Source organism: Heterodontus francisci, chromosome 5 (assembly GCF_036365525.1).
Source record: "Heterodontus francisci isolate sHetFra1 chromosome 5, sHetFra1.hap1, whole genome shotgun sequence".
In the NCBI taxonomy this organism is placed as follows: Eukaryota; Metazoa; Chordata; class Chondrichthyes; order Heterodontiformes; family Heterodontidae; genus Heterodontus; species Heterodontus francisci.
Window position 1 is genome coordinate 57,132,477 of NC_090375.1, and position 23,474 is coordinate 57,155,950.

The 23,474-nt window shown below is 42.1% G+C and overlaps 2 protein-coding genes across 7 annotated transcripts in view; one reads left to right on the forward strand and one right to left on the reverse strand.

Moving 5' to 3' along the window:
• arf1 (ADP-ribosylation factor 1) overlaps positions 1-2,255 on the forward strand; it is a 35,926-nt gene extending 33,671 nt beyond the window's left edge. For both annotated transcript variants that reach the window (XM_068031482.1, XM_068031481.1), the window contains exon 5: positions 464-2,255. In XM_068031482.1, coding sequence (XP_067887583.1) covers positions 464-625 — 162 coding nt within the window. In that variant the 3' untranslated portion in view covers positions 626-2,255. The remainder of the gene's footprint in view (positions 1-463) is intronic.
• A 505-nt stretch (positions 2,256-2,760) lies between these two features.
• Positions 2,761-23,474, reverse strand: part of c5h1orf35 (chromosome 5 C1orf35 homolog) — a 59,529-nt gene continuing 38,815 nt past the window's right edge. For 2 of the 5 annotated variants that reach the window (XM_068031479.1, XM_068031475.1), the window contains exons 7-8: positions 22,654-22,779; positions 2,761-3,349 (exon numbers count right to left, since the gene is read on the reverse strand). In XM_068031479.1, the coding sequence (XP_067887580.1) occupies positions 3,247-3,349; positions 22,654-22,779 (229 nt within the window). In that variant the 3' untranslated portion in view covers positions 2,761-3,246. Of the gene's footprint in view, positions 3,350-8,415; positions 8,760-22,653; positions 22,780-23,474 lie in introns of those variants that run through there. The other 3 variants (XM_068031477.1, XM_068031476.1, XM_068031480.1) reach the window with 3 other exon arrangements.

Genomic DNA, 23,474 nt, shown 5'->3' on the forward strand with positions numbered 1-23,474 from the left:
AACATCTTGGTCTTGGCTCCAGGGCAGCATCAAATGGAGACCCACCAGCCACACATTGCATTTGCCCCCCCCCCACCCCAACGTTTTACTGGCATTCTGGGTTGCTTTGCAGATGTACCACTTCTGTGGGACTTGATTTTTTTTTGCTTGAGCACACCAGTTCTGGCATCGGTTAGAATTTCATGGTATTTTAAACATTCACGTGAGCTGTACTCAGGTCACTGTGCCCATCGTGGTATCGGTTTTAATCTGGTTGCCGCTGACATGGGCATTGTTCCCATTTTAACTGCTTAAGTACAGCTCATGGGTCACTTTCCTGTGACCTAGTTTAGCTGCTAGAATGCCTTTTGTCAAACTCTGTTCCTCTCCCCTTCCAAAGATGTTACTGCAACACCAAGGGGTGGGGCTGGATTTGAATCATCTGTTGGATTTGTTTCCAATTCTGCATTTCTTTTCTCTCCAGGATCTGCCTAATGCAATGAATGCCGCAGAGATCACAGATAAGCTGGGCCTACATGCACTCCACCGGAGGTCCTGGTACATCCAGGCGACCTGTGCAACCAGCGGTGACGGCCTGTATGAAGGACTGGACTGGCTGTCCAACCAGCTCAAAAACAACAAATAACTCTCCTTTCTCCCTTTCTCCCTCCCCTCCTGCCCGTTCCTTCTCCTTCCTGCTTTATTATGTAGTGTGGCAAACTGCAACCTTGTGGTATTGGGTGCCAGGAACCTGCTTCATTACATTCGATCACTAGAACTATAAATAACACCATGTGGTATGGGTGAGAAGTACAGACTTGAAAGGAAATATGCGGTTTCTTATTTAAAATGTGTGTTGATAGTCCCTTTTTGTAACGAAGCAGTTTCCTGCTACTCCTATGCAATATTTACCCCCATGGTTGTTCTTTGTTTTCCCTTCTTTTGAAGGTTTAAATTGACTTGTAAGTATTTAGTGTAGGAAAGGGATACACAAACAACTTAGAAATGGGAGGTGTTTATGTACACTCCCAGCAGTACAAATGCACTGCAAAGCCTCTTAGCAGATTTGGCTAGCTAGCTGTGGCTTGAGTCTGTTTCCTGGTTTTCTTTTGGTATGGCTTTTTGATGGAGGGAGGGGATTTTGCATCTGAACTTTTGATTTTTCAACTTGTATTTTTCTCATTGCCCAAATCTGGGATTTCAGGAGTAAAAGACTGCTTGTGATTTTTACTTTAAACTTCTGACGCACTCTACCAAGTAATCTGAGTTCAGAATCTCTCTCACTGGGTCCTGTGAGTCAGTCTCTTAAAGCTTGCTCAAGTATCCCTTTCCTAGACCTGTGCAGGCTGGATTTGAAATTCAATGGAATAAAATATATTCTAACCCAATTTTTTTTTTCTGCCTTCTGAATAATTTAAAGTCCAACTCTTAAATGGCTTAATTTAAAGTCTGATCTGATAGTGGCTAAATTATTTTACAGTGAAGAGCTGGAGGTTTTTGTGAACTAGGGACCATCATTAAACTTAGCTTTACAATATCATGAATTGCATTGGGGGAGAGCAAGGGAGAAAGAAAGAAGAATAAAGTTAGTGATGACAGCAACAAGTTTTGAACTGTTAACTGAAAAGATGCAAGTAGCTGGGAATATATAACTTATTAATTTGAATCTGGAGTCTTGTGCTGACCCTTCCTTTCTGCCTTACAGCTCACCCCATACCAACACTGTAAGCTGACCACAGCATGCAGGCACTGTTGGGTCAGATGGAAAAGGAACTTTTTTTGGCTTTTTGTTAGCTTGTCCCTTGGCTAATGTGTGGCAGGTAATGATGTCCAATGAATGCACCTAAGCCCCCTCCCCTCACCCTTTGTTTTCCCCAGTGTGTTGAAACTACATTTAAGTCATTCCATTTTTGGTGTTGCGCAAAAAATAATTTCCAACAATTCCTAGTCCCTTTCCCCCCTTCTTTTCCCCCCCCCTCCATGCCACTTCAATCTGTGGAACGCGAAAGCAAGACCCATCCACCTGCTGCATAAATACTGCAAGGACCTGGATTGGCAGCAGAAAGTTGTTTCTTTTTTCCTCCTTTACTTAAGGCTGAAAAACTATTTGGACAGTAAATACCTGGGTCTGATCAGGATGGGTTATTGGTGTGAAGTTAATCCTTTCATTACCCACACTAATCAAATGTTTTGTATACTTGTTTCAATTTTCACTTTGACAAACAAGCACTGTAATTAAAGCTGTTAGAATAAAATCTCAAGATTCCTGAACTCTACTTCTGGTTCCTGCCCTTGCCTAGTGCTTTTTAAGCATCTGACTGCATAAAAACTTTCAAATTTTTAAGGTAAATATTATACAACACACTTACCTGAAGGGGTGGTAAAGGCAGGTACCCTCTATGACTAGTGGTAAAGAGATGTGACATGGAAAATCTCATTTCTTGCATTTAAAATTTACTGTGCAGTGTACTGCCATTTAAGTGAAAGTCCAAGTAGCCTCAGCAGTGCTGGTATCCAAGCAATGAAAAAGATTACTGATATCAGACTCTGAAACCAGGCTCAAACTCTATGTAGAGGAAATGTGCTTGGAAAATAGGCACCACAATCCTGTTACAGTGCTGCTGCTACTTAAATGCAGCAGGCAGGAGAAATTATTTATGTGATTAGTGTGGATAGACACCTCACAGCATTACTGGAGATCTGATCACCACAAAAAGTAGAGATGTTGCTGTGTGGGAGGTGGTGGTGGAGAGAAAGGGTTGAGGAGAGAAAAAAAGTCCATAAAGTTAATAGCATTTTATTTAAACATTCAGTTTAAAAAAAAAACAAAACAATATTTACCCCTTTTAATTAGACGCTGTACCTGTACACTCATTGGAGTAACTAATGTTGCTGTTAATTGCTCTCCTGGCAGCCTGACACTAAAAAGGTTGCCAGCATCTCTGGTGGTGGACACTTTTAATTCCTCCAACAGTGGCCTCCTGTGTCCTTGAGCACTGAGCAGTACTGATGATTAAGACAGCCCATGAATATTGTATAAAAATGTCAAACCTACATATCTGATTTTAACAAATTTCAGTACACTATAGCAGGGATGGTTAAAGTCTTGTGTGTATCTCCAGCCCCTCTAACCAACGCGCACCCACAAGGATTAACTAAACTCAGTTCCACACAGTATAACCATTAGTCGTCGTCATATCACTGCTGTGAGCCACATGCTGATTTTGAGCTAGTTCTCTGAATGTTTCCTCTCATTTGCTGATGCTCCTAGTCGTGATGACAAGGTTCACTATCCCTGGAAGAATCAGTGTCGTGCCGTTGTCTACGCCGTTGCTCATGCATGTCTTGTTCGGATGATGAATGATGACTTCTGAGAAATCATGGGTAGTGGGGAAGGATGAGAGAGAGAGATGTTAGACATTAAATCATTAGATGCTAAACTATAGACCTATCAAATACTTCCACTGGGTTCAGCACAGGCTAATTAGGAATAAAGCTCCTACACTGTCCAACCAATGCACCTCAGGCATGAGCTCTGCTGCTGTACCAACCCTTTGGCCACCATGATAGATTGCAGAATTAAGAATGTTTTTAAGCAATGTAGACTTGTGCTTTGCAGATTTACTGGGTAATAGCTTGAGTCTATTTACATTGAAGCCTTAAGGCTGGGTTAGAGTGAAAACTATAATCCACTGGGGAGCTGCTAGCTAGTTCCAACAGTGACACTGCAAAAACAGTGGCAGTGTGTTTATCTGGTACATCCAGTGCAAAACAGCCAGCTAAAGGTTTGTGGAATTTCAGGCACAAGTTACATTCAGCACAAATTGCATTTCCAATATCTTTTGTGCTGTTTTAATAATTGCCTTCTAAGCTGGCCTGAGCCCCAGATTGAATTAATTATCCTAGTGAGTTTCCACTAATTATACCCATTTGTGGGCCTTTGAGGAGCCTCTGAAAAGTGAGATTTTTGTTCAGGTGAAAGGGCACTAATAGGCACCTTGTTAAATAGAGAGCAAGACAGAGTGTTTAAAACAGCAGCAGTGGTGGGAGTCAGCGAGCCAGTCTAAGCCACCAGAGCAGACTGACCGCATTCTGAGAAAAATCAGTGACATCGTGGGAAAACAGTTGGTTAGGAAGTTTTTCTCATCTTTCAGTAATTGGAAGGTTTTACTAATAGTAGTAAAGCTTAATAGATTGCCTGATGAATATTTCCTATTTATTAAATGGTTAAATATTTGAAACACAAAGATGGCAAGGCAGGTGATGTGTTGCAGCTGCAGTATATGGGAGCTTGTGAAAATCAGGGTGATCCATGGCAAACACGTCTGCAGTAAGTGTCTCCAGCTTGAGAAACTTTGGCTCCGGATTGATGAGCTGGAAAACGAGCTACAGACACTGCAAAGCATCAGGGAGGGGGAAAGTTGGTCAGTGGCCAGGGACGGGGGTGTTACTGCAAGTGAGGCAGGTAAGGGGATCGAGAAGGCAGAGGTGGAGGAGCCTCATCCCTTGCAATTGTCTCAAGAGGTTTGAGGTTCTTTCAGCTTGTATGGATGTCAGCGATGGCAGTAGGGTGGATGAGCGAACTGACTGTGGCACCAGGGTACAGAAAGCCATTTGTTCATGGGATGTGGGCATCGCTCGCTAGGCCAGCCTTTATTTCCCATCCCTAATTGCCCTTGAGAAGGTGGTGGTGAGCTGCCTTCTTGAACTGCTGCAGTCCATGTGGGGTAGGTACACCCACAATGCTTTAGGAAGGGAGTTCCAGGATTTTGACCCAGTGACAGTGAGTTAATAGGTATATAGTGGTAGTAGGGGACAGTGTAGTCAAGGGGATTGATACTGTTCTCCGCAGCAATGTCGAAGGCTGTATTGCCTGCCTGGTGCCAGGTTTCAGATCCAGTCGTCATTGTTACCCACGTGGACCATGATATAGGCCAAGGAAAGAGATTCTACATAGTAATGAGGAGCTAGGCACCAAATTAAGCAGAACCTCAAAAGTAATCTCTGGGTATTTACCTGAGCCATGTGCAAATTGGAGAAGGGAAAATAAGATTACAGAAATGAATGCATAGCTCAAAAGATTGGTGTCATAGAAGTGGGACACTGGCACCAGTACTGGGGAAAGTGGGGGCTGTACCATTGGGACGGTTTACACCTGAACCAAGCTAGAACCGGTGTTCCAACAAGCTGCATAACTAGTAGAGAGAGTTTTAAACTAAATAGTGGGTGCAAGGGATTAAATTTGGGAAGATGTGGTAAATCAGAGAGTAGAGACAAGGCAGGAGAGGTATTAGAAAAATAGGAGCTGGAGTAGGCCATTTGGTCCTTAGAGCCTGCTCCGCCATTCAATACGATCATGGCTGATCATCCAAACTCAGTACCCTGTTCCCGCTTTCTCCCCTTATCCCTTGATCCCTTTAGCCCTAAGAACAAGATCCCACAAATCTGAAAAGGACAAAGGGTGGGAAGGTGATATCTGCCCAGGCAGAACTGGAAGAGAAAGGAAAGCAGGAGACACAGGGGGCACTCCTCCAGCCAAAAAGAAAGATGCTGTGAGCAAGAGTGAGACCCGATGACCTGTGTGCTTCTATTGTAATGAGACAGGGCATTTAAAAGCTGACTGCTGGAAACTAAAAGGGGAAACTGGTAGAGTTAATCAGGGTATACCTCCGGAATGGGCTGTGGCTTTGACTGCAGTAAGGAGGCAACCCAGGAAGCTTACTACGGCCAGTGCAGGAAAAGTTATCAGGGTTTTGTATTTGCAGGGAATGTAACCCCATAATCCCTCAAGTGGGGCAAGCAAGCCTAGAGTGATTCTTAGGGACATGGGCAACCAGATTCCTTTTTACTGGGAAAAGGCCTCCCCTTTCCCCCAGAAAGTGCAGTGAACACCAAAATGGTGGTGAATGGTATTGGAGGACAGTGTATGCCTGTGCCAGTACACTGAGTGCACCTGGAGTGTGACTTAGTTTGGGGACCGGTGACTGTAGGGATTGTCCCTATGTTGCCAGTGGAAGGGGTTGACCTGCACCTAGGGAATGATCTGGCAGGAGTGAAGGTGGTAACCCCCCACTGGCCAAGCAGTGAAAGTCTGCAGGAGGTCAAAGACAGGGCCGTGGCAGGAGACGGTCCCCTGCGGAGTCCCTCAGTGTAGTGGATCAGGCAGTAATCAAACCTGCTCCCCCAGAGGAGACTGCATTGGCACTGCAGGAAAATGACCATGAGGTCTGCCTGTCGGAGACTTTCTTTGGAAAGTTAGGAGATCCAGGGAATGAATTAAATGGATTTTCCTTAGCTGAGGCTCAGTGAGCTGACCCAGTATTGTGAGAATTAGTACAGGCTGTCCAGTCTGAAAGTGAAGCAGAGGGAGTCCCTGATTGCTACCATTTAAAGAATGAGGTACTGATGAGGAAATCGAGTTCACCTCACAGACCTGAGGGCAAGGAGTGGACAGTAGTTCACAGTAAAAGGCAAAGAAATGAGTGGACAGTAGTTTAATGGTGCCACAGAGGTACCGGGGAGAAATATTAAGGGCCCACGAGACAGCAGTAGCTATACATGTTGGTATATGAAAGGCCAAAGCCCACATAAGACAGCAGTTTGACTGGCCAAAACTCCACAAAGATGTGGTGGAGTATTGCAGGAGTTGCCACATGTGCCAGGTTGAGAGGAAGCCTATAGTGAAACCTGCAACCCTAAGTCCTGTACCTGACCCTCCAGCAGAGGGCTGGTGAACTATAAAACTCCTCCCCCACAGACAGAGGAAAAGGGAACCACCCATCCTCTGAAGCCAAAATTCTTTGCATGATGCAGAGTTCAGGATAGATCTGCCTACTACCACTCCTGAGGAAAATTAAAGCAGCTGTGGCACCTAGAACAGACCATTTTAATAAGCTTAAGATTGGTAAATGAATGAGAGAAATGCATAGTTTTCTTTCTGTATTTTATATTTCTCAAACTCTAATGAAATGCAGTTTTTCTTCAAATTGCATTTTATTCCCCTGCCTGTGGAGGTGTCAGGCAAACCCTGCTCTTCCACCCACCCCCCCGCCCCCAGCCAAGACTGAGGCACACATTATTTCGCCACATGAACATTAAAACTTAAAATTGCAAGTTCCCTTACTGAAAAGACATTTGCATAGTACCAGACAATGTTGAAACAATGGGGACCCAGTAGTTGCTTCCCCAATACACACAAGTGGGCAGACCAGTTTTAGTCACATGACTAGCTGGCTGTTGCAGAGGTTTGAATTTAGATTTCTAAAATGGAGAAAACAGGATTTGAACAGAAAACGTGTGCTCAGGGACTGACAAACATCTCTCCTGTCTGTCTACCTGCCTCCATCTCTTTTCCATGGAACTGAATCTTGTGAAGATACGTGAACAGGTTTAAGATGAATACTGGGCCCCAACGAAATGCAAGACCATATCTTCAATCAAGGACTGCAGCGAGTTTGAGAAACAGTAACAAGATATTGCCTGAAACTGTTCTACTTATCTTCTGCTCTTTTCTGTCCCTATTTACATATGTCTATAGCATATGCATGCCAGTGTAGGCGTGTCGTATATCTATAGGCGCTAACTGCATTAGAGTTTAAGATTTAATAAATTTTATCTTTAAACCACAGCAAGCCTGTTTGTGCTCATTTCTTTGCCTTATAATTGGAAAGTTGTGAATAAGATTCACAAAGGGGGAAGCTCAAAACAGTGTGTTTAAACCCTGTTACAATAAGGCCAGATGAAGATAGTAACACCTTGACACCTTTCGCACCTGGCCTTATAACAATAGGATTAATTATTGCCCTCATAGTGAAGCCACAGCGATCATATAATCAAATTTTATGAGTGGGTTGAAGACTAGTATTTTAAATTTAAAGCAGGGCAATTATGAGGGTATGAAAGCAGAGCTAGCAAATTGGGTTAAGGGATAGGTCACTAGCAATGCAGTGGCAGACATTTGAAGAAATATTTCAGAATACACAGAATAGATACATTCAAGTGAGACAGCAAAATTCCAAGTGGAGAACCCACCATCTGTGGTTAAAAAAGTTAAAGATAGTATCAAACTTAAAGAAAAAGCATATAATTGCACAAAGACGGGTGACCGGTCAGAAGATTGGGCAGAACATAAACAGGAAAGCATAACTAAATGATCAATGAGGGAAATATTAGAGTACAAGCGAAAGATAGCCAGTGTTATGATAGTGCATTGCTCCTGCCTCTATCAATTCAGTCCCATCACTCCACAGGTTGCAGTAAATTCAAGTTTTCCCACCTAACCAGAAAACAGCCAAATTAAACACTTTAGTTCCCCACCCCAAGAATAAAAATAGGCCAAATTCTTTGGATAGCAAATTAACTATTTATTAATAAACTAAATCTTAAACAATATTAAGATCAATTTATATCTAAAGACCATATAACTTATTTATTCTCACACATTCAAAAACTAATGATTAACAGGTTTTAAAAATGCTGTTTTAAAAAGTAGCTGTTTAAGAATAAATAAATAACTGGGTTGTAGGTTTTTTGGGTTACGTTCCTAATGGGTGAGGTATCCTAGTGTAAAGAAAATAATCAGATGCTCCTCGAAGTCTCCACACGGATTTGATGAAACAGTCGTTTCTTGATAGGCATTCAAAGCACTTCAGCTGCAGCAGGCGTCAAACAGTTCTTTCAATACGGGGTATAACGACAGGTCTATGTTTGGATTTTAAAATTGGTAGATTTCAGTCGAAGCTTTACTGCGAATTCCAGAAAACACACTCGAGAGAGTCAATCTTAAAACAAAGACATTAATTAGAAGATTGGAAGTAAAGAAAAAGGAATATTGCCACCTCCAGCAATACGAATGTTCTCTTCTAAAAGGGACTTTTTCTGCTTAGGCAATTAACACAGACTGCAGCTCATTGTAGAATTTCTGCTGAGAGAATTTTCTTCTTTCAAGGCAAGCATGCTTCGTTGGTGTCTCTCCCAAAACTGGTTTTTACACAGTTATATGGAAACATACCAAATGAACATGCGGAGCAGGAGTAGGCCTCTTGGCCCTCCCAACCTGCTCCGCCATTCAATAAGTTCATGGCTGAACTGATTACTCCTCATTTCCACCTATCCCCGATAACATTCCACCCCCTTGCTTATCAAGAATCTATCTACCTCTGCCTTAAAAATATTCAAAGACTCTGCTTCCACTGTCTTTCGAGGAAGAGAATTCCAAAAACTCACGACCCTCAGGGAAAAAATTTCTCCGCATCTCTCTCTTAAATGGGCGACCCCTTATTTTTAAACAGTGACGTCTAGTTCTAGATTCTCCCACAAGGGGAAACATCCTTTCCACATCCACCCTGCCAAGATCCCTCAGGATCTTATATGTTTCAATCAAATCACCTCTTACTCTTCTAAATTCCAGCGGATACAAGCCTAGCCTGTCCAATCTTTCCTCATAAGACAGCCCACCCATTCCAGTTATTAGTCTTGTAAACCTTCTCTGTACTGTCTCCAAAGCATTTACATCCTTCCTTAAATAAGGAGGCCAGTACTGTATACAGTATTCCAGATGTGATCTCACCAATGCCCTGTATAGCTGAAGCATAACCTCCCTACTTTGGTATTCAATTCCCCTCATGATAAACGATAACATTCTATTAACTTTCCCAATTATGTGCTATACCTGCACAACTAACCTTTTGTGATTCATGCACTAGGACACCCAGATCCCTCTGAATCTCAGATAATATGCTTTTTTATTCTTCCTGCCAAAGTGGACAATTCCCCACTTTCCCACATTATACTCCATTTGCCAGGTCTTTGTGCACTCACTTAACCTATCTATATCCCTTTGTTGCCCCCTTATGTCCTCTTCACAAGTTACTTTCCTATCCCATCTTTGTGTCATCAGCAAATGTGTCACCATGTGACCCTCACACTCCTGCTGTTGCCTAGGTAACAGGTGCAGCTGGCACATTGTGCCTCTTAGTTTTTAAAGGTACACTATTTTTAAAGAGTCTTAAAAGCACACTGTTTTAATCAGGAGAAAATAAATAGTTCCGTGACACCTCCATCCTTGGTGAAATGAAACACCATTCTTAAAATGCATTTCATTACAGTGCAAAAACCCCCCCAAAAAAACTAACCTTTTTTTCACATTCATGTCCTATTCACTCTACTGATAATTTACAGCATTTTCTTTGTCGCATCGCCATCCATATAACATGGTCAAACTTATGACAAAGCGTCAGCGATAACATTGATTTTCCCCAAAATATGTACAATTTTCAAATGATAAGGGTGCAACAACAAACTCCATCTAAATATTCTAGCATTTTGTTTTTAAAATTTTTCTACAAACATTACTGGGTTATGGTCAGTGTATATTAGGGTTTCTTTATAGTCTTGGCGGACATATGCTTTGAAATGTTTGAGAGCCAGCAAAAGTCCTAATGTTTCTTTTTCAACACTGGAATACTTTTTTTGATGTCAGTTTAATTTTCTTGAAAAGTACCCTACTGGCTTCTCAATGCCCGATTCGCTATCCTGAAATAGGACTGCATCAACCCTCAGGTCGTTAGCATCGATTGCTACTTTAAAAGCTTTAAGCAAAATTTGGAGCAGCCAACACTGGTTCCATAGTTAAGATTACCTTTAGCTTTTCAAAAGCTGCCTGGCATTCATCTGACCAAACTACTTTGCTTTTCTTTTTTTGGCGTAAATCGGTTAATGGAACAGCTGCAGTACTAAAATTACATACAAACTTCCTGTAAAAACAGCACATCCCTAAAAACCTCATTATTTCCTGTTTCAGGATAGTGAATGCTACTAAGGCTTGTACCTTTGCTGTTTTTGGCACTACCTGTCCTTGCCCCACTTTGTGTCCGAGGTGAGTTACTCTTGCTTTTCCGAATTTGTTTTTTTGCCAGATTTATCATTAAGTCTACAGCTTGTAAATTTTTTAACAGAATTTTTAGCTGGTTTAAGTGTTCTTGCCAAGCGTTACTGCATATTAGTATATCATTGAGATACATTACACAGTTGGGAACACTGGCTACCACCTGATTCATTAATCTTTGAAAAGTGGCTGGGGCATTTCTTAACCCAAATGGCATCACCCGGCCCTAATAAAGACAGTCAGCTATTACAAAAGCTGATATCTCTTTGGCTCGAGGAGTCAAAGGAACTTGCCAGTATCCCTTTAACAAGTCAATCTTAGTAAGAAACCTAGCACTGCCCAGTCTGTTGATACTGTCTTCTAAACACGGAATTGTGTAGGAGTCTGTCTTCGTTATTGCTTTGATTTTTCTGTATACAAAATTGGGTTGACCAGTCAGGTTTAGGCACTAGAACTATTGGTGAACTCCAGCTGCTTTGATGAGGTTCGATCAAGTTGTTTTCCAGCATGTACTGGATTTCTGCTTTTCCTTGGGCCTGTTTGTCCAGACTTAAGCGATAACGATCTGGTTTTAAAGGAACAGGTTCCTCCTATATTCACATCATGTGTGGTTAAGATTGTACATACTGGCTTATCCCTACAGACTTTTTTTAAATGTTGTGAAAAGCCAGGTTAGGTCTTCATGTTGTTTTAACTCCAAGTGCAAAAGCATGCTGTTCAATTTTTCTAACCATTCTATATTCACTAATCTGATAGTTGGAGATTCAATATGAGAATTGTCTAGACCTCCGTTTGAGTCATCCTCACTATCCTTTTCCTTCTCAACAGTCCCAATTAGTTGACATACCTGTACAGGCTTATCCTTCTCCTTGCCAGAATATTACTAACATATTGACGTGACACAATCGGTTCCTCTTCGGCAATCAGGGGTGTCAATCAAGTAATCTACCTTACCCATTCTTTTGATCACTCTAAATGGGCCACTGAACCGTGCTTTTAATGGTTCCCCCTGTAATGGTAACACCACTAGTACTTCAACCCCTGGTTGAAAATTACAGATTTTTGCTTTCTTGTCTGCCCATTTCTTCATATTGGCTTGGGATGCTTTAAGGTGTTCCTGAGCCACACCACAAGCATTTGTGAGCCTTTCCCCAAACACAGATACATGGTCCAGTATCAAAGATTTATTCTTTTGTTCCAAGAATCTGCCTTTTATGAGTTTTAGAGGACCTCTTACTCCATGTTCATAAACCAGTTAGAAACGACTGAAGTCCATAGACTCATTCGGTGACTCTCTGGTGGTAAATAAAAAAGTCTAGTCCTTTATCCCAGTCTTGCAGATATTGGTGACAGTATATTTTAATCATTGTTTTGAGAGTTTGGTGGTATCTCTCTAAAGCTCCCTGTGACTGGGGGTGATATGTTGATTTCAACTGTCTAATGCCCAAATTGCCCACGACTCCTTGAAATATCTTAGACATGAAATTAGAACCTTGATCTGATTGAACTTCAAGTGGTAACCCATATCTCGTAAAGCATGGGGTTAACTTTTCTCCTATTTTAGCAGTAATTATCCTCAAAGGAATGGCCTCTGGAAATCGAGTAGCCATATCCGTATGTATTGATGTCCTGCTTTTGTTTTTGGCAAGGGTCATACAGTCTATCAATAACCTGCTGATATGGGAACTTTTGGTGCCAGTTTTATGGTAGGTTGCGGTTTTCCCACCATTTGGCATGTACGGCATATCCTACAAAATTGTCTCACATCCTTTGTAAGACCTGGCCAGTAATAATGTTGGCTTACATGTGATTTGGTCTTCCAAATCTCACCCCCACCCCCCATGTCTGGCAAAAGGAATGTCATGTGCTAACCTTAATAATCCCTGGCAATATTTATCTGGTACCACTATCTAACACCTGTCCAGTCTTCATCCGCAGGTCTATGAGGCGGTCTCCATTTCCTCCTCAAAACCCTGTCTTCAATACAATAGCCTTCTGGAACTCTTTTCACCTCAATTCTGTCAGAGCCGTCCATGCCATTCAGTATAACTCTTGATCAACTTGCTGTGCTGCAATTATAGAAGATCTGATAAACATCTCATTTGGTTTATCTATATCCTCAAAGAAGGTTTCAGATACTTGGCTGTTTGTGGTGCCACTTTTATCTCCGACAGTTGAACCTGTTTAGCCATTGCTCGGGTGACTACACATGCAGGGAATATTCCCAGAATTTGTTCCATTTCCCTACCTTCACTTGGTTCCTCTGTAATTACAGGAGAAACTGATACTTTTGATCCGGCTAAGTTATTTCATAATAGATCAATTCGCTTTACTGGCAAACTGTGGACAACTCCTACAGTTACCATCCAAGATATTAAGTCACTCTCTAGCCCTACTTTATATAAAGGTACAGGTATATACTTCCCACTAATTCCATTAATTAAAATTTTAGCATTCTAGGCGCTCTCTGGTGGAAATGTTATATCTTTCCCCAGCAAGGGTGTTAGGGTTGCTCCTGTATCCGAGTATAATGATAGGTTTTCCTGCCTCAAAAAGGATATGGAGTTACTTTCCCCTTTGACAAAAATTAATTATAACTATTCTCAACTTCTACACTCATTTTAGTTTTTGTATCTGGTTTTGCAGCTGCCGTTAAAGCTAAAGCTCAGTTTGCTATACTTTCAGTCAGAGTCTTTTCCCCTGCATTAGCTTTGCATACCCCAACAAGTCCTATAGGTTTACCTCGCAATTTCCAGCATTTTGAACGAAGATGACCCGTTTTGTGGCAATGCTAACAGTTTGGCTTGCGAACCTCACTTCTATGCTCAGCATCTTCCTTTCTGGCTTGAGGTGGTGATCCTGGAGTATTCCCAGCTGTTCCTTCTTGTCCCCAGCTACTTTCCTTCCTTTCACTCTCCCACTTTCTATCCTTCTTGGGTTTATGGGAGTGACGGACAAAAGGTTTTGGCTTATTTACAAGCTCAAAATCATCAGCAATTTCTGTTGCTTGCCCAGCTTTCAAAACTTTCAGGTTATCTACAGGAGCTCTCACTACTGAAGGAATGGGGTTTCTAAACTCTAAGAGAATCAATTCTCGAAGATTCTTATATGTGGTTTCCATCTAGGGCGGCACAGTGGTTAGCACTGCAGCCTCACAGTTTCAAGGACCCGGGTTCGATTCTGGGTACTGCCTGTGCGGAGTTTGCAAGTTCTCCCTGTGACTGTGTGGGTTTTCGCCGGGTGCTCCGGTTTCCTCCCACAGCCAAAGGCTTGCAGGTAAATAGGCCATTGTAAATTGTGTCTAGTGTAGGTAGGTGATAGGGAATATGGGATTACTGCGGAGTTAGTATAAATGGGTGGTTGTTGGTCGGCACAGACTCGGTGGGCCGAAGGGCCTGTTTCAGTGCTGTATCTATAAATAAAAAAATAAATAAAAAATCTTTAATGCCTGTATCCAACTGTCAAAATTAATTTGCTTCACCCTCTCAAATTCTAATTACATCTGCCCAGCCAATCTCCGTAAGTTCCGAAACTTCTGACAGTAAGCTTCAGGGACTAACTCATATGCCTTTTTTGCCATTTCATAATCTGCAGAAGCCTCTTCAGGAAACATGGCATAAACTTCATGAGCTCTGCTTATGAACCTGCTTTGCATAAGCAATGTCCAGCTTTCCTTTGGCCATTTCAATTTGTTTGGCTATTTTTTCAAAAGATATGAAAAATACCTCTAATTCCCTTTCCTCAAACTTAGGAAGAGCCTGTATAAATTTAAACAGCTTTTCGCTGGGTCCTGACCTAAATTCAGATACTTCCTGACCCAAATTTTCCCTGGAGTCAAGACTACCCCTTTGTCTTAGTTCCGGCTCTCAATTTAAATTCCCTTTCTTCTCTTTCACTTTCTTTTCCCAATTCAAGTTTTCTTATATAAAAGCAAAATACTGCAGATGCTAGAAACCTGAAATAAAAACAAGAAATGCTAGAAAGACAGGTCTGACAGCATCTGTGGAGAGAGAAGCAGAATTAACGTTTCAGGTCAGTGACCCTTCTTCAGAACTGGCAAATATTAGAAATGTGAAAGGTTTTAAGCAAGTAAAGCGGGGGTGGGGCAAGAGATAACAAAGGAGGTTGTGTAGATAGGGCAAGGTCACAGAGAATAACCGACCAGAAGGTCATGGAGCAAAGGCAAACAATATGTTAATGGTGTGTTGAAAGACAAAGCATTAGTACAGATAGGGTGTTAACGGACTGAAAACTGAACAGCCGCAAGTACAAACATGAAAAATAGAGTAGGTAGGCAAACTGAACAAACTAAGATAAAATAAAATAAACACAAAAAATATTTTTAAAAATAACTAGAAATAAAAGTAAAATGGGGGGCCCGTTTCAGAGCATGAAAACACAATCACACAAGAGAGAGTCAATCTTTGATTGGAAGTTAAAAAAAAATTTGCTACCTCCAGCAATACGCATATTCTCTTCAAAAGGGATTTTTTTTTTTCTCATTAGGCAATTAACACAGGCTGTGGCTTATTGTAGAACTTCTGCTGAGAGAATTCTCTTCTTTCAGGTGTGTCTCAAGACTGGTTTCAGCTGGGTTTTACACAGTTAAATTGAAACATTATACCATTTGACCTCCTCACTCTCCTGTTGTTGTCTAGGTAACAGATGCAGCTGGAACACTCCCTCTTAGTTTTTAAAGGCACACTGTTTTAATCAGAGGAGAAAATAAATAGTTCCGTGACACCAGAAATATAAAAACAGATAGTAAGAGTAGATATTTTAAAAAGTTAACAAAGTGAGTACTGATCCTATAGAAAGTGAGACTGGGGAATTAATAATGGAAAATAAGGAGATGACAGACGAACAGGTATTTTACATCAGTCTTCACCATAGAGGATACAAGTAACATCCCAGAACTAGCTGTAAATCAGGAAATGGAAGGGAGGGGGTAAACTCAAAAAAATTACAATCACCATGGAAGTGGTACTCAGCAAATTGTTGGAGCTGCGTGCTGACAAGTCTCTGGATCCTGGTGGGCTTCATCCTAGGATCTTAAAAAAAGTGGCTAGTGAGAGAGTTGTTGCGTTGGTTTTAATTTTCCAAAATTCCCTAGATTTGGGGATTAGATTGGAAAATACCCAATGTAACTCCTTTATTCAAAAAGGGAGAAAGCAGGAAACTACAGGAAAAATGTTAGAAGCTATTAAACAAGTTATAGCAGGACACTTAGAAAAAAAATCAAGGTAATCAGGCAGAGTCAACATGATTTTGTGAAAGGGAAATCATGTTTAACCAATTTATTTGAAGTGGTAACATGTGCTGTGGATAAAGGGAAACTGATGGATGTACTGTACATAGATTTCCAGAAGGCATTTGAAAAGGTGTCATAAAGGTTATTGCAGAAGATAAAAGCTCATGGTACTGCGGGGTAATGTACTGGCATGGATAGAAGACTGATTAGTTAACAGGAAACAGTAGGCATAAATGGGTCATTTTCTGGTTGGCAAGATGCAACGAGTGATGTGACACAGGGATCAGTACTGGGCCTCAATTTTTTACAATTTAGATGACTTAGATGAATGGAGCGAAGGTATGGTTGCTAAATTTGCTGATTATGCAAAGATAGGTAGGAACGTAGGCTGTGAAGAGGACATAAGGAGGCTACAAAGGGATATAGATAGGTTAAGTGAGCAGACAAAGATCTGGCAAATGTGGGAAAATGTGAAATTGTCCATTTTGGCAAGAAGAATAAATAGTGAGAGATTGCAGAGCTCGGAGCTGCAGAGGGATCTGGGTGCCCTGGTGCATGAATCACAAAAGGTTAGTTATGCAGGTACAGGAAAGCTAATAGAATGTTATCGTTTATTGCAAGAGGAATTGAATGCAAAAGTAGGGAATTTATGCTTCAGCTACACAGGGCATTGGTGAGAACACATCTGGAGTACTGTGTACAGTACTGGTCTTATTAGAGGAAGGACATAAATGCGTAGGAAGCAGTTCAGAGCAGATCTACTAGACTAATACCTGGAATAAGCAGGTTGTTTTATGAGGAAAGGTTGGACAGGCTAGGTTTGTACCCGCTGTAAGTGGTTTTCTCTGGTGTACTGAAAACACCCCTCTTACTACAAGTTCTGGACGATAGGGATTGTATGGATAGATCAGACTCGGACCCACGTTTTTCAGGCTCAACCGTATTGTGTTTAATAAGATTAACAATAACACTCGTAAACAGTACAAAACAGTACAACCCTGGCTTGTCCAACAAGCCCTACTGTGCTAAATTACCACAGCCTAAATAAAAGAGAAATAAACTAACACAAGACCCCCAGCACTAAACGCCTCTAAGGTCTGGTTGGGACTTACAGTCACCTCCTCACACAGTTAAGTGGTCTTGTGGACGTGTAGGCACAGGCAATATGCTCACCCCAATTGCCCATTGTTTTGCTTGCAGCTTCTTCCTGTACGTCTCACTACTGGTTCCATACCACCGATGTAGTATCCAAGTTCCAGTTTGAGTTGAGGTCCGTTGATGAGGGAAGAAGAGTAGCGCTCCACTTCTGGCGGTGTTCCGTTGAATCGAGCCAAGCCCCACTCAGGGGACTCGCTGTAGATTGATGCCGAGGAGAAGAGCGAGCGAGTACTGTTGCCAAACGGCTCCATATATATCCAAAACTCATCACCTTTTCTCCAACCAATACTGATCAATGTATTGACTCAGGTGACCTCTCTGGACCACCCCCTATCCCATAACTGGAGTTATTAAAAAATGATATTTTGCTTCCCGCTCCCAGGCCTGGCACCTGGAGAGACAATGAGTGCTGATTACTGAATGTCTGTCGTTTCCTGTGTTGACGGCCCCCATTAGCAGGTAATGAGTTTCAATCTCAAACCGATCTTGCTTAACTAGCCAACCTCCTGGAAGACAATGGCCCAGCCATCTCATGCCTTCCACCAGTTTCAGCTGGGACTGAGTCGTGACTGTGCTTTATTGAGTTAACTCTCAGGGTATTGTTCCCAGTAATCATGTTAGATGATGACGTCAATCGGCCTGGGTTCCGTTCCACCCAGTCTGTCAGTGTGAAATATCTATTTGCATATGAATGCACCTTAGTCAGGTTAGCCAGACTCGAAACTCCTGCCAGTCAATCCTATTCCCTAAGCCACTCCCACAAGCTTGCCAAACAGTACAGTTCTTCACTAGGGTTTTGGATTTAAAATATGATTCATAAAAATAGCCAGAAAGCTGGTGCTACACTGCTGGAGTTTAGACGAGTAAGTAGCAACTTGACTGAAACATATAAGATCCTGAAGGGTCTTGACAGGGTGGATGTGGAAAGGATGTTTCCTCTTGTGGGAGTATCTAGAATTTGGGATCACTGTTTAAAAGTAAGGGGTCATCCATTTAAGACAGAAATAAGGAGAAATTATTTCTCCCAGAGGGTCATGAGTCTTTAGAACTCTTCCTCAAAAAGTGGTGGAAGTAGAATCTTTAAATATTTTTAAGGCAGAGATAGATAGATAGATTCTTGATAAACAAGGCAGCGAAAGTTTATCGGGGGTAGGCGAGAATGTGGAGGTTACAGCCGTGCTCTTATTGAATGGCAAAGCGGGCTCGAGGGGCTGAGTGCTCTACTCCTGCTCCTAATTCATATGTTCATATTTAACTTACTAAGAAACTGACTGTAACAATTAAACTAGTAAATGACTAGTTATTTTTGAAGTCATTTTCAGTTATTTAAAATCAGGTTACTCACAGGTGGTGGTCCAGACACTTACTAAAAATTCTTATTTTTTGTGATTAGACCCATTTTCAGCTGAATTAATAAAACTGCACCAGGTTAGCACTCAAATACATCAAAAACTACTTATATTTATACATGAACATATGAACTAGGAGCAGGAGTAGGCCACTCGGTCCTTCCAGCCTGCTCACCATTCAATATGTTAAAGGCTGAACTGATTACTGCACATTTCCACCTACCCCCGATAACCTTCCATCCCCTTGCTTATTAAGAATCTATCTACTTCTGCCTTAAAAATATTCAAAGACTCTGCTTCCACTGCCTTTTGAGGAAGAGAATTCCAAAGACTCATGACACTCAGAAGAAATTTCTCCTCATCTCTGTCTTAAATGGGCGACCCTTATTTTTAAACAGTGACACCTCGTTCTACATTCTCCCCCAAGGGGAAACATCCTTTCCACATCCACCCCAGCAAGACCCCTCAGGATCTTATATGTTTCAATCAAGTTGCCTCTTACTCTTCTAAATCCCAGCAGATACAAGCCTACCCTGATCAATTTTTCCTCGTAAGACAGCCCGCCCATTCCAGGTATTAGTCTAGTATATCTTCTCTGTACTGCCTCAAAAGTATTTACATCTTTCCTTAAATAAGGAGACCTGTACTGTACACAGTACTCCAGATGTGGTCTTACCAATGCCCTGTTGAAGCATAACCTCCTTACTTTTGTATTCAATTTCCCTTACAATAAACGATAACATTCTATTAGCTTTCCTAATTACGTGCTGTACCTGCATACTAACCTTTTGCGATTCATGCACTAGGACACCCAGATCCCTCTGTATCTCAGAGCTCTGCAATACCTATGGTGCCTTCATCTAAGTCATTGACATAAATTGTAAAATGTTGAGGCCCAAGCCCAGATCCCTGTGGCACACCACTCGTTGCACCTTATCAAATGTCTTCTGAAAGTTTAAGTACAATACATCCACTGGTTCCCCATTATCCACAGCACATGTAACTCCCTCAAAGCACTCCAATAAATTGGTTAAACATGACTTCCCTTTCACAAAGCCATGTTGACTCTGCCTGATTACTGTGAATTTTTCTAAATGCCTTGCTATAATGTCTTTAATAATAGGTAATATTTTCCCCAAGACAGATGTTAAGCTAACTGGCCTGTAGTTTCCTGCTTTCTGTCTCCCTCCCTTTTTGAATAAAGGAGTTACATTCGCTATTTTCCAATCTAACAGAACCTTCCCAAATCTAGGGAATTTTGGAAAATTAAAACTAACGCATCAACTATCGTACTAGCCACTTCCTTTTAACACCCTAGGATGAAGTCCATCAGGACCCAGGGACTTGCCAGCCCGCAGCTCCAACAATTTGTTCAGTACCACCTCCCTGATGATTGTAATTTTCTGGAGTTCCTCCCTGCCTTCTATTTCCTGACATACAGTTAATACTGGGATGTTACTTGTATCCTCAATAGTGAAAACTGCTGTAAAATATCTGTTCAATTCATCTGCCATCTCCTTATTATCCATTATTAGCATCCGTTAGCACCTCCAAACATAATAAACATCCCAAAATGCTTCACAGGAGCATTACAAAACAAAGTATGACACTGAGCCACATAGGGAGATAATAGATATTTTTTATTCTTTCATGGGATGTGGGCGTCACTGGCAGGGCTGCCCATCCCTAATTGCCCTTGACAGCTGAGTGGCTTGCTAGGCCATTTCAGAGGGCAGTTAAGAGTCATCCAATTGCTGTGGGTCTGCAGTCACATGTAGGCCAGGCCAGGTAAGGATGGCAGATTTCCTTTCCTAAAGGAGATTAGTGAACCAGGTCAAATGATCAAAGGCTTGGTCAAAGACATAGGTTTTAAAGGATATCTTAAAGGAGGAAAGCGAGGTAGAAAAGTAGGGAGGGTATTCCAGAACTTGTGGCCTCGGCAACCGAAGGCATGGCCGTGAATGGTAGAGCAAATAAAATTGGAAACGCTCAAGAGGCCAGAATTAGAGGAGTGCAGATATCAGAGTTGTGGGGCTGGAGGAGATTAGAGATAGGGAGAATTCTTTCCAAATGCAAAAGCAAAATTTTGTCTTAAGGTGTTGAATCATGGACATCACCTGCAAGTTCCCCTCCAAACCACACACCATCCTGACTTGGAACTATATCGCCGTTCCTTCACTGTCGCTGGGTCAAAATCCTGGAACTCCCTTCCTAACAGCACTGTGGTTGTACATGCCCCACATGGACTGCAGCGGTTCAAGAAGGAATCTCACCACCACCAGCTCATGGACAATTCGGGATGAGCAATAAATGCTGGCCTTGCCAGCGACACCCACATCCCCATTAATGAATTTTTAAAAATTATGTTTGTGATTCTGCAAATGAGTAAGCAGAAACTTGATCCATACAAATCAACTCAGAAAACAAGCAGAATTTGCACCAGAGTTGCCAATTGCTCCTAAAGCAGAAACTTTACCCCAGTATTTCTTTTCTGTTATGGAGCCACTGGATGTAATGGAGATGGTCAAGTTTTCTAGGCAGCATGCTCATGTGACACAACTATCACAACAGCAACTTGCATTTATATAGCACCTTTAATGTAGTAAAATATCCCAAGGCACGTTACAGCAGCATTATCAAATAAAATCTGACAAGTGTCTTAAAAGGAGGGAAAAAAAGTGGAAAGTTTTGGGGACGGAATTACGCAGCTTATAACCTTGTCTGTTGAAGGCACAGCCACCAATGGTGGAGCAATTAGGATTGGCAATGTGTGAAGCGGCCAGAATTAGAGGAGCACAGATATCTTGAAGGGTTGTAGGACTAGAGATTAGAGATAAAGAGAGGGGCAAGGCCATGGAGGGATGGGGGAGAATTCTAAAATCGAAGTGTTGCTCAACCAGTTGTCATTGCAGGTCAGTGAGCACAGGCATGATGGGTATATGGAACCTAGTGCGAGTTAGGATACAGGTAGCAATGGATGTTAAGTGTGCCCTCTTTTTTCATTTAGCACCGAGACCCAAGAGTTAGGCCACTGAGTAGCAACCTTGATGGCCATCTTCGATGTCCTGGGCCTGATTTGAACCTGGATCTGCCCTATCTGGTTTTACTTTCCACCATATTCCCTGTGTAAACCATCACAGTGCCTGTGTGGCACTTATAAACATTTCCTATCCCACTCCCTGCCTTTACTTCTAGGGTCCCTCCTCTTCCGGCCTCTCAGGCACTTCCTCATACACATCCCCCTCTGCCTGGCAAAGCTCAGTATCTGCAGTGAGTGACACCTACCAACAATTCCATCTGTCTTCCCCAGTCGCTGTTTGTTCCCAACCTCTTGATCCCTGTTCAATCTCAATCAGAGCTTCCAAAACCATATGCTCTCCCTCACAAAGTTTTTTATTTCCACCGCTAAGATTGTCCATGTCAGCTCCTCATCCATGCCTGATCACTGCTGGACTCAAATACTTCAATGCTGTCATGGCCGAGTTCCCATTCTCCACCTTCCGTAAACTCCAACTTGAACAAAACTTGTGCACGAGTCCTGTTCCACACCAAGTCCTACTCACCTAAACCCTTACTAATTCCACCAAAGGAATGCAACTTAAATCCTATTTGGGGAAGAAATATCCCTTCATGACCTCCCCAAGCCTTTTACAGTGTCCCACATCCTCACTGGGCCATGACCTTTTGTCTATCTCGCCCCTTCAACCCACTATTGGCCTACAATCGCCTGGAATTCTCTCTCCAAACCTCTATCCTTTTAAATACCCATTTTGATAACCAAGTTTTCAATGCCTCTCCCATCTTGCTCAGCATCCTTTTACTGTGGTGTTGTGAAGTTGTTTGCATGAAAAGGTCTTATCAATGCGATTTGTTTCTTTCGAATCTTCTTTCCCAGTAAATGTTTGTTTAAAGAAAAACACAGTCTACCACCTTCATCAAACCAATTGCGTTTACTCCCAATTATGACAAGATGCACAGGATCACTCCATCCCCAGCCCTTCGTCCAAAAGCTCCCCTCCCCTCACATCTACCTGTCTTGATGATTTGACTTAGACAATGACAATTTTGCCCGGTTCTTGTGCTTCTTGTTCTTTTTCTCCTTTTTCTTCTTCTTTTCCTTTTTGCTCTTTTTCTTGTGTTGTTTCCGGCCTTCAAACCTAGAATGTGAGATCAATAGACTATACTGAGAAACAGACAGCTACAAGCTTGCATCCAGATCCCATCTGTTCATCTGGAATCCTGTCAGACACAAACTCAGAAAATATCGCCACCCAACCACAACCTCTACAAAAACACAAGAAATAGGATCAGGAATAGGTCATATGGCCCGCCAAACCTGCTCCACCATTCAATACAATGGTGGATGACCTTGGGCTTAAACTTCACTTTCACGCCCACTCTCCATATCCCTTGATTCCCTGAGACAGCAAAAATTGGTTTATCCCAGCCTTAAATGTAATCAACGATGGAGCATCCACAACCCTCTGGGGTGGAGAATTCCAAAGATTCACAAGTGAAGTAATTTCTCCTCATCGCACTCCTAAATGATCAGCCCTTTATCCTGAGACTGTGCCCCCATGTTTTAGATTGCCTGACCAGGGGAAACAGTCTCGCAGCGGCCGCCCTATCCAGCCCCTTCAGAATACAAAGAACAAAGATCCAGATTCTCTATCTAAACATGTCGCCTATTTTCTAAGGGCCTGTATCTCTTTGCTTCCTGCCCATTCATGTATCTGTCCAGATACATCTTAAAAGACGCTATCGTGCCCGCGTCTACCACCTCCGCTGGCAACGCGTTCCAGGCACCCACCACCCTCTGCGTAAAGAACTTTCCACGCATATCCCCCCTAAA